The sequence below is a fragment of the Podarcis liolepis genome (genome assembly GCF_965112155.1).
Source record: "Podarcis liolepis genome assembly, chromosome: 5".
NCBI classification, from domain to species: Eukaryota; Metazoa; Chordata; class Lepidosauria; order Squamata; family Lacertidae; genus Podarcis; species Podarcis liolepis.
In genome coordinates, this window is record NC_139556.1 from 12,110,465 (window position 1) to 12,121,612 (window position 11,148).

Sequence of the window (11,148 nt, forward strand, 5' to 3'; positions counted from 1 at the left end):
GGAATTGTAGCATCTGCACAACAAAACATGGGATAGCAACAGCCAGTGATTTTCTGTGTAATTCGTTTCAGGCACTGGCTCTGATGTTCCAACACCCAAATGGCAGTTAAAGCGTAAAGCTGTGAACTTAGCTGGCGCTTCTAAGCGACGGCACCGCCTTGCAGGGCGTACATCACCCACAAGCACCAGGCTGCCAGATTCCTTCTCCGAAAGACAGCGTGTAAGTTCACTTACTGCAGCAGCAGAACCAGATGAAGCAGTCAAGCACAGCACAGAAGACTCTCCTTGGATTTGCAGTCCTCCCAAAAGCGATGCTCGGATGGCGGCAGCTGCTCCTACAGATCCATTGAGCGGAGTGGAAGAGAAACCTTTAGGATCAGGTGATGAGGGAGCGCAGTTGGAGAAGAAAGAAGCGCCCGAGAACATGGGATGTTTGGATTCCTTTCCAGCTGGTGATACAAGCGTATTTGTTGAAAGTCGGCATGATCTCGTACATGAGAAAAATAGCCATTGCCAGGCGCAGGATGGGAATGAGGAACCGGAGAATAATTGCAGCAAGCACACCTCAAAAGCGAAACATCACAAGCACAGGCCACGGAAGCGGAAACATTCTCGGGATGCCAGATTTGAGGGTCAGCGGATTCCTCACCTTGTGAAGCAGAGAAAGTACCGAAAGGAGGACAGCGAGGAAGAAAAGCATCCCAAGAAAGTTGAGGATTATGTTTTGGAGAAGCTTTTCAAAAAATCAGGTAACTCTCTCCTTGTGCAGAATTTAGCCTGGCCCAGGCCCAGAAGGCCCATTGCAGATGGCAGCGTGTGCCACCTCTGCTTAAAACATCTGCACTGCCAGATGTTACCAGGGAGGTTTGAGGTTCTTGTATTAATAGACAAAGCCCTGAACAACGTGGGCCCAGGATACTTTAAGAACCCACTGAGATTAGAAGTCACTCCAGAACTGGCCCTACTAAACATCTTCCAAGACAATAATGCCCACTCACAACACAAAGAACTCATAACCCACCTACTTTCAGCATCCAGAAGCATCATAGCCAGACACTGGAGAGATCTGTCAGGAGTAAGCATAGACCAATGGTATCAAATAGTATGGGAAACAGCCTTATTAGAAAAACTAACCAACAAACCGAAACTGACACGGGGACAAATAGAAGAAGGCACCTTCACCCTAGTATGGTTACCCTTTATCACATACACAGCCCAACAAGACAACAAGAACCCGCCAACAGCATACAAATCAATCTGGCTAACCTGATCCAAACACACACACACACACACACACACACACACACACACAAATTCCACTACAGCCAGTCAACACTACCTCTCAGATATTAATTATCTGTTAATTAGATGCTTTGGATCAAGGCTGGCGTGGTAATTGCTAGGATGTTATTCCATCTACCCTCTCTTACATATTTATCACCCCATGACAAATAGTAGTCTAGGTAGAAATCATTTGGTAATATTTGGGGAGTTTCAGGGACCTTCCATGCTAGGCTAGGGTCATTGAGCAAAAGTTTTTCTTCCCGTAAAAGAGATACGGGAAACCTTCAGCAAAGTTGTTTAGTTGTTGTACTTATCTCTTCTGTTTTGTTAATCGTGGCATTGTAGAGTGCTAATCTTTAGCACTTAGAGGTGTTGTTTTAGATTGAAAAATGTCTCAAGGATTACTGTAAGCTTAGTCCTGTGGCTGCACCAGAAAGAAATTCCTGGGAGCGCACAGAAGGGGCAAAGTATATATTTCTAAGTGGGCTAAAGAGAGAAATTGCAGCATATGTTAATGACAGAGGTTCAGAAATGGGGGGCAAATGGTGGGGCACGAGCTCCTTGTTTGTTTGTTCCCCCCCCCCCAAAATAATAGTTTTCACAATATTATAAACAAACAAACACACAAGACAAACATAAATCATAGCCTTATTGAAAATTACACTTATTGACTTTGTTAGGTGACTTCCTCGCTTCCCCTTGGTTGAATTTCATTGCATGTCCTTTTAACGGTTTTCCAAATCCCAATTCTTATGAAATTTAACTTAAACATTTACATCTTTAAATCTTCACCTTATGCAATTAAACATATTAATTCATCACTTAACATAAATAAAATCCTAAGCCAATTAAGTGTCTGCAAGCTATTTTCAGTTAATTTAACTTAAGAAATTTAACTAGATAATCATTAAATTTATTCCACTCTTCCTGATACTCCTTCTGGTTGCGGATTCTTCCGGTTAAGTCGGCTAGCTCCGAAAAATCCATCATCTTCACCTGCCATTCTTCCATTGTTGGTAATTCTTTTGTTTTCCACTTTTTAGCTAACAAAGTACGAGCAGCAGTTGTAGCATACAAAAATAATTTAACATCTTTCTTGGGCAATTCAAACCTGTTATTCCAAGAAGAAAGGCCTCTGGTTTCTTTATAAATGTATATTTCAACATTTTTTCCAATTCATTATAAATCTTTTCCCTTGTTTGGGGGGCTTCCTCCCTGCCCCCCTGGCACCACCTATGCCTAAGCCCCTCCATTGGTCTTGCAAAATGTGCTTTCTATTTTTTAAAGCAAGCCATGTTCCTCCTTTCCCCCAGGAATACACAGTGTAATGAAGCACGATGCCATTATGGAAGCCTCCAGTCCGGATTACGTGCTGGTGGAAGCAGAAGCCAATCGTGTTGCTCAGGATGCACTCAGAGTGCTGAAGATCTCTCGGCAGCGATACCAAGGAGCCGCTTCTGCTGGTTTTCCAGCAAGAACAAAGTAATGTCTATGGCGCCACTTTCAGATTCATTGACTTTTACTCGTTTGTATATTTGAAGTACATGGGATGTGGGTGGCGCTGTGGGTTAAACCACAGAGCCTAGGACTTGCCGATCAGAAGGTCAGCGGTTCGAATCCCCACGACGGGACGGGGTGAGCTCCCATTGCTCGGTCCCTGCTCCTGCCAACCTAGCAGTTCAAAAGCATGTCAAAGTGCAAGTAGATAAATAGGTACCGGTCTGGCGGGAAGGTAAACGGCGTTTCCGTGCGCTGCTCTGGTTCGCCAGAAGCGGCTTAGTCATGCTGGCCACATGACCTGTAAGCTGTACACCGGCTCCCTCGGCCAATAAAGCGAGATGAGCGCCACAACCCCAGAGTCGGCCACGACTGGACCTAATGGTCAGGGGTCCCTTTACCTTTACCTAATAGTAATACCCCACCAATCTGTCTAGGTTGCCCCAGCCACTCCTGGCAGCTTACAGCATATATTAAAACATAAAATCAAACATTAAAAACTTCCCGAAACAGGGCTGCCTTCAGATGTCTTCTGAAAGTTGTATAGTTCTTTATCTCCTTTTCATCTGGAGGGAGGGCGTATCACAGGGAGGCTGCCACTGCCGAGAAGGCCCTCTGCCTGGTTCCTTGTAACTTCACTTCTTGCAATGAGGGGAACAGCAGAAGACCCTCGGGAGGAGGACCTGAGTGTCCAGGTTTAGCGATGGTGGTGGAGACGCTCCTTCGGGTATACTGAGCGCTTTGTCTGGCTGAAATGTGTCCTTGAACTAGGATAATGCCTCTTGATTGTTGGGGGTGTGTGTGGAAAGATGGCTATAGGTTTGTGGAAACCTCTGGCCTTCACATGGCTGGAATGTAACCTACTGTACAAAGTAAAAGTCACATCTTCCAGCTGTATTCACTTTTGCCTCTGGCTTCACCCACCATGAGCATGTTATTCACAGGTGGGAAAAGGTCTCTGCATTCCCTTGCAGTTATCTCTCTTATCACAGGTATACATTTGCAAAGAAATTGTGTGCAATTCTTTGGTATGTTTCAGAAGCAGATTTGGTCAGAAGAGGAACCCAACCTTGGTGACAGAGTCTATCTCCTCCCCATCTCCAGGAAAGAAATGCAAGGTATTTCATAAGCACTTCATATGACAAGCCTACAACATCATTCCACAGCTTGAAAGCTCCCAGCAGAGATCATCATTTGCATGTTGACTGGTCAATCTAGCTGAGTTAAACTTAAAAACAGGAGCATTATTCCTTCCTTGCAGTTGTGCAGCTGGGGCTGAGATTGAGACAAGTAAAAATGCAGTTTTATGTCAAACTAAGTGCAAAAGAAGCCATGCCTGTATTATATAATCCATTGAAGCTATCAAAATGTAGACAAATATCACCCTTTGCAAAGTGATTGCCACTTTAATGTGATGTCGTTTGATATATTTGTCAGTGTTCAGTGCTAACACTTGCGCTACCAAAACACATCTGTTACTGTTCAGTTTAAAAAAAACCATAGCTTTCCAGTGAAGCACAGAATATGTAATTTGATCTTCCAGAGAGATGATAAAATATGCTACAAATAATTATTATAAATTACATTCATTATACAGCAATATAATGATGTGTACATGTGTGCACGCACACACACACACACACACACACAATTTCTGTGTATATATGGAAATAATAAGGAAATTAAAATTGTGTGTTTTCAAATCACAATTGGCTGGATCCAGATTAGCCATTGTGCAGACAGAAGGCACCATAAGTGTTCAAACTTGTACAAAAGAAAAGCTACCCAAAACCTTCTCACAAAAGCATCTGTGTGTCTATAATTTCAACCGGTTCCCATTGCATTGGCAAATTATCATCACCTCCTTTGCCGTTTTGAAAATGCTTTCCTAAATATATATTTTGTCTAGATTTTTGATAGGTCCAATATGACTTGAATTGATAGTGTAAAACAGGGCTGGTGTGACACCAGCCTTTCCGCTACTTGATCACTAAGCTATAAAGCCACAGAGATTTTGTGACCAAGGAAAGATGAACCTGTAAACTTCTGGGCTCACACTTCCTTGGCAGTTCGCCATCTACAGAAGATTTTTGTTGTTCTTCTCGCTATAAACTGCTGTTTTTCACAAGGGGACGAGGTTCTGTGTATATGAGAGCTTCCTTCAGTATTTTCCCATTTCTGTTTGCAGGATCTAGAGAAAAGGAGAGAAGAGAATAAAAGCAGAAATATTTCTCCCGCTCACTTTGACGGAAGGGTGGAAGCAGGAGAGTCTTCTTCAAACGCTATGGACTCATCATCTCTGCTAGCTAAAATGAGGGAAAGAAACCACCTGACTGTACCCCAGACAACTGACAGTCAAACGGAGGAGAATCTCCCGCAGGGAGCAGCCGCACCCTCTGTAGCTACAGAACATCAGGAGTTACTGATGGACGTCCGGAACTTCTTGGCTTTCCAGGCCCGGGTGCCTGGTCAAGCCAGCACTCAGGAAATACTGCAGGAGTTTGAATCAAAACTGACTGTGGAACAGTCCTCGGTCTTTCGAGAGCTCTTGAGAAACCTCTGCACTTTTTATAGGAGGCCAAGCGGGGAAGGACTCTGGAACTTAAAACCAGAGTTTACCTGACATATTATTGCTGGGTGTATGCTGTCCATCCGACGCTTTTTGCAGTCAGCTTTTAAAGTGATGCTGTGCTCATCCTGTGTAGTGAGCTGGTTGGTGCCTGGTGCTCTGCTTTAAATACCTTTATATACTGTTTCACACACGAAGTGCCGTCTACCTCAAAATGCATCACTAGCAGCCCAGTGGGGTTTTTTTGCAAAAGAACACGACTGGGACTCAAAATACTTGATTTATAGCTCTGTTTCCGTTCCGCTTTCTGATAACCTACGCCATAAAAATCAGGAAGCACAAGCTGTTGGTCCGAATGTGTATTGCACGTGATGACATCTTAGGTGGGTACCAGGTGCGTAATCACAGTGATGAACAATGTTAAGAATAATGGCATTTGATCCTGAGATATAGATGCACTGTATACTCTTCGGAAGTGATCTGTATATGATAACTTCTTCTACTGCCGGATTTTAACTGGTCTAGATCTGGGACTCAGCATCCTATTTGGGTGTTAGCAATGATGGAGGGGCAGGTCTCCCTCTATATCAGAAGTTCTCACACACTCGGTTAGGGGTTTCTTGGTGTTATTCAGTGTGGTGTAGTGGTTAAGAGAGGTAGTCTCGTAATCTGGGGAACCGGGTTCGTGTCTCCGCTCCTCCGCATGCAACTGCTGGGTGACCTTGGGCCAGTCACACTTCTCTGAAGTCTCTCAGCCCCACTCACCTCACAGAGTGTTTGTTGTGGGGGAGGAAGGGAAAGGAGAATGTTAGCCGCTTTGAGACTCCTTAAAGGGAGTGAAAGGCGGGATATCAAATCCAAACTCTTCTTCTTATTATTATTATTCATTCGACTGCCTATCTTGCTGCAGTGACTGGAAGCCATAGGCTTGGCTAGAGAAAAGTCACGATTCTCTCTTTAGTTACTAAATGAATATGATTGAGACAAGCTTGTACAGGTGCCTCATCCAACACCACCTTTTTCTTTTTTGGGGTATGGCTCTATTGGGAACTTGGGCATTTGTTACTCCTTATGGGCAGTTGATAATAAGTGCAACCTGAAGCACAGTACGCCAGAAAAAGATTTTTTTAAAGTTTAGTGATTTATTGTTTGCCCTGCAATAAGGCAACCTTAGTAACTGACGGTCTTCATCAATTCCTTTGAGTAAAGAATGGACATGATTCCTGGTGTTGGTGGCAATGCGTGTGGTCGGTCTGATGTTATTACTCTCTCAGTTGCGGAATTCTGGCAATAAGAGAAATAAACCACTTAAGATCCAGAGACAAGAACATGGACAATTCATTTTGTTGGGATTTTTGTGCTTAGCGGTACTCCGTTGATTGAGATATGTCAACACTGGCTTTTGTATGCAGAAAAACAAAATATCAAAAATATTTTGTGTGCCAAAAATATCAAGATCTACCATATACTCCACTAACACTGAAGCAGTTGGCAACAATAAACACTTCTACAATCATGTAGCTCTTTAGTTACAACTTGTGATAAAATAAGTTGCACCTACAACAAATAAATCTTCTTTATAAGTCACTGTCCTGTTCGTCATTCAGCTAAAAGATCACCTTGAATTTGATGGTTATCTGTCCATTTTGGTCAAATATACATCTGATAGTGTCTGTCTCTGAGCTTTATGCAAGGTTCAGTTAAAGACTCAATGAGCTTATCTCCTGCTCCCACCCTACTTTTCCTTCACAGCAATGTAATTTTTTTAAAAAAATCATACACTGCCCTTCAGTATTTCCATTTTAAGGACAGTTATCCATATGCATGGATAAAATCAACAGCAACAGTAATGTTACACAGCCACCAACTATATTACCCAAATTTCACCAATGACTTCATAGGTGGAAGACGAGAGCATTCTTCAAATACCTGAAGGCTGTCGCACAGAAGAGGGCAAAGATTTGTTCTCAACTGCACCCAAGGAGAGAACTAGATCGAATGGTTTAAGTTATAGGAGGGCAGGTATCAGTTGAATCTTCAGATAAATATTGATGATTAAGAGCAGTTCAACAATGGAAACAATTGCCTAGCCCTTGAGGGTGATGTGTTCTCCATTGCAGGAAGTCTTGAAGTAGAACCATCAGTTGAGAGCGCTTTATTTCTGGATTTCCTACTTTAAGCACTTGGGGGTCAGGTTAGATTAGAACGGAATCTAAAGGGCTGAATCACCCTAAACCAGGTGCCCTCCTCACCAGTCACCTTCTTCTCCCTGCCAAATTAAAAGGTGCCCTACAGCCTTTTGGATTTCAAGTATAAGACATCTGGTTCCATTATGATTTAAGAGGAATCCATGTGTTTCACTTTGTTCCAAAATGTTCCCCCGTAGTTATCATACCAAAGCCCTTCCTCCAAACACCATGATTGCAGATTTTCTTGTTAAAGCAGCCCTACACATGGGGGGGAAAAGGATTTCCAAAAACACTTGGATACCTTTCATTTCAGCAACCTACATAGCAACCCGAACTGGGCTTCCAATACTCTTTCACTTCATTTGCCCACTGTTATATAGAGAGGCCACTGATTCTAGCACTCTTGGATCTACAGTGGTGCCTCGCAAGACGAAATTAATCCGTTCCGCGAGTCTCTTCGTCTAGCGGTTTTTTTGTTTTGCGAAGCAACTCTATTAGCGGATTAGCGCTATTAGCGGCTTAGCGGCTATTAAAGGCTTAGCGGATTAGCGGCTAAAAGGCTATTAGCGGCTTAGAAAAAGGGGAAAGCGGGGGGAAATCGGAACACTCGCAAGACGTTTTCGTCTTGCAAAGCAAGCCCATAGGGAAAATAGTTTTGCAAAGCAGCTCAAAAACGGAAAACCCTTTCATCTAGCGGGTTTTCCGTCTTGCGAGGCATTCATCTTGCGGGGCACCACTGTACCTAGACCTCTTGTGATGTCAGCAGTCTTCTCACCAGGCAAGTAGCTCATCATTCAGTGAGCACACTTAAACCTTATTTTTTCTTTCTTTCTTTCTTTCTTTCTTTCTTTCTTTCTTTCTTTCTTTAATGAATAGATTTATATAATAATAATAATAATAATAATAATAATAATAATAATAATAATAATAATAGGCCGGGCTCAGGGCGGCTAACAAGCAAGAATAAAAACAAGTTGAATTAATACAACTTAAAAACAAGATTAAAATACAAAATTAAAATACTGAAACATTAAAATATTAAAATGACAGCCTCATCACAGGAGGAGAAAGAAAAAAGAAAGAGGGGGAGGGAATCAAATTGGCTCCAAGCCAAAGGCCAGGCAGAACAACTCTGTCTTACAGGCCCTGCGGAAAGAAATCAGATCCTGCAGGGCCCTGGTCTCATGAGGCAGAGCGTTCCACCAGACCGGGGCCAGAGTTGAAAGGGCCCTGGCTCTGGTTGAAGCTAATCTAACTTCATTAGGGCCCGGGACCACTAGGGTGTTGCTATTTATGGACCTTAAGGTCCTCCGTGGGGCATACCAGGAGAGGCGGTCCCGTAGGTACGAGGGTCGTAGGCCGTGAAGGGCTTTAAAGGTCAAAACCAGCACCTTAAATCTGACCCTGTACTCTACACATATCATGCCTTTTTTAAAAAAAACAACAACAACCTGTGTTATAAGAAGGCTTACAATAATATAGAAATTTATAGCAATAATAAGACCAGAAAACAATGACAATAAAATTAATGCATAGTATAAATGCATCCTCTCTTTCCCTAACTATTAAGTCTCCAATGCAGACCCTTAGTAGTGTGCAATGCTTTTTTCTCGGGGGGGAGGGAGAAGAAACTTAAATTTTTTAGTTTCTTCTCTAGCACAGGTTCCATTGAATAGCATGGTGAATCTTCAGTTCCGTTGCTACTCCCGATGGCAGCCTCGTTTCCTTTCACTGCAACATTACCAAAGCTGTCCTCATAATACCGTGAATTCTCTTTGATGCTGTTGACATCACGGACTAGCCGAACACAGGGGACAAAGGCTCAGAGCTGTGGGACGAGTGACCAGCTTCTCTGAATTTCAGAGTGAGGCTCCCTTTCCCAAATCTGAATTAAGCATCCACTTCTCCATCGCTAAGCTTTTTGAGTTGGGGAAAGAATTACATGTTTCCAGTAACAATTGATTGCAGCCTTCAGTGCAGGGAAAATGCAATATCCTCCTTGCAACAGAAGTTCCACTTTCGTGGATGACAGCTGGATCCCACCCAGATTAGTAATGACTGTGTATTCATTGTGCAATAAACTGATTATCTAGCAAGGTTATAAGAAAACTACCTTGTTCCATGTGGGTTGTCAGCCAGCACTCCCAGCGTTCATACCTCTTCCTGTTAATCATTTGCTCGTTCCACTATTTTCCATCACTTTCCTAACAGCAAAAAGTCCAGGGTTTTTTTTTTAAGAAGCAGATTTGTTCTGCTAAGGCAGCAAAGCCCTTTAACTGCAACCTAAGTTTCCTCATATGCATTTAATCCTTCCTGCAAAACACTGAGAGACCTGGGGCACTCTACCTCCATCACTGATCATAAGCTAGTTAGAACAAGTTTATTCCTATAAATATGTAAACGCCTGTCTTGTGGCCAATAAGCTGGAAGTCCCAGATCCAAACAGAGATGGACATTACTTCTAAAGCAGTAGCCAGATTTCCTAGAAATAAACACTTTATAGTATTTCTCTGAAGCCAAATTGTTGTTGTTTAGTCGTCTCCGACTCTTCGTGACCCCATGGACCAGAGCATACCAGGCACTCCCGTCTTCCACTGCCTCCCGCAGTTTGGTCAATACATGGTGCTATTGAGCTTTTTCCTAAGCTGTTGAAAATGTCCCTCTCCCTGCAACCTGCCCCCACTATGTTGTTCAACAGCTGAGAGGGTGAAAAGGGGGCTGCATAAAAGGTTTCTCTTTATTTGGAAGCCCAAATAAACCTGCTGCTTGGCTGATCAGTGGGAGAGGATGTAAGATTAGGCAGTGGGCCAGAAGAGGTAGCCTGGGGAGTACAAATTGCACATTTCTGAACAAGAAATTGAAAAAAACAAAAAACAAAACACGTTTCCTGGAGACAATGCATAATGACTGTATAATGTACATATTGCTTGGAGAATATGCAAAATGCACTCGATTTAAACACATTCCCCAAACCCTCTTGGAGGTTATGCTTATTTCCCAAAGAGAATGTACAAAATCGAGTTGGTGTATGGACATGTCCCAAGATCTGTTGGAGATTATGTATATTTACTGGGAAATGATTCCCTCTTCATGGAAGGATTATGTGCACAATGGCTAGTTGTTATGCACATTAGCTGCTTAAGCTAAAATTCCCCTTAACATATACCAGGGGTCGGCAACCTAAGGACCATGGGCCACAAGTGGCCCATGGACCCCCGCCACCCGCTCAGCGACCCCCGCTGGCCACTGGGTTGGCTCCCATGCGCCATGCTACACCGGCATGGAACAGCGGGGGGCGCCTTCCACGACACTGGCTGGCTTCCCATTGGCCGCAGGAAGCTCCTGCAGCCAATTCAAAGCTGCGCATGCCTCCTCCACGCTGGAAGGAGTGCTGGAAATAGCGTTTGTGCATGCATGCGCACTCCAGCCCACTGTGGCATCTGCAGGACCGTGAACCAGCCCAAGCCACAAAAACTTTGCCAACCCCCAACTGCAAACTGCATCGGCATATCCTGCAACTGAGATCTCAGGAGCCACAAAGTGGTTACTCATCTAGAAGTGCCATCAATTTGATCTCTTGCGGGAAATGTAGAAGAAAACTTGTAAAAA

General features: G+C 43.4%; 1 protein-coding gene across 3 annotated transcripts in view; it reads left to right on the forward strand.

Annotated features, from left to right (window-relative positions):
* Positions 1-6,937, forward strand: part of ERCC6 (ERCC excision repair 6, chromatin remodeling factor) — a 318,760-nt gene extending 311,823 nt beyond the window's left edge. For all 3 annotated transcript variants that reach the window (XM_083505455.1, XM_083505453.1, XM_083505454.1), the window contains 4 exons: positions 72-749; positions 2,598-2,766; positions 3,821-3,899; positions 4,970-6,937. In XM_083505455.1, the coding sequence (XP_083361581.1) occupies positions 72-749; positions 2,598-2,766; positions 3,821-3,899; positions 4,970-5,404 (1,361 nt within the window). In that variant the 3' untranslated portion in view covers positions 5,405-6,937. The remainder of the gene's footprint in view (positions 1-71; positions 750-2,597; positions 2,767-3,820; positions 3,900-4,969) is intronic.
* Positions 6,938-11,148: the final 4,211 nt, after the last annotated feature.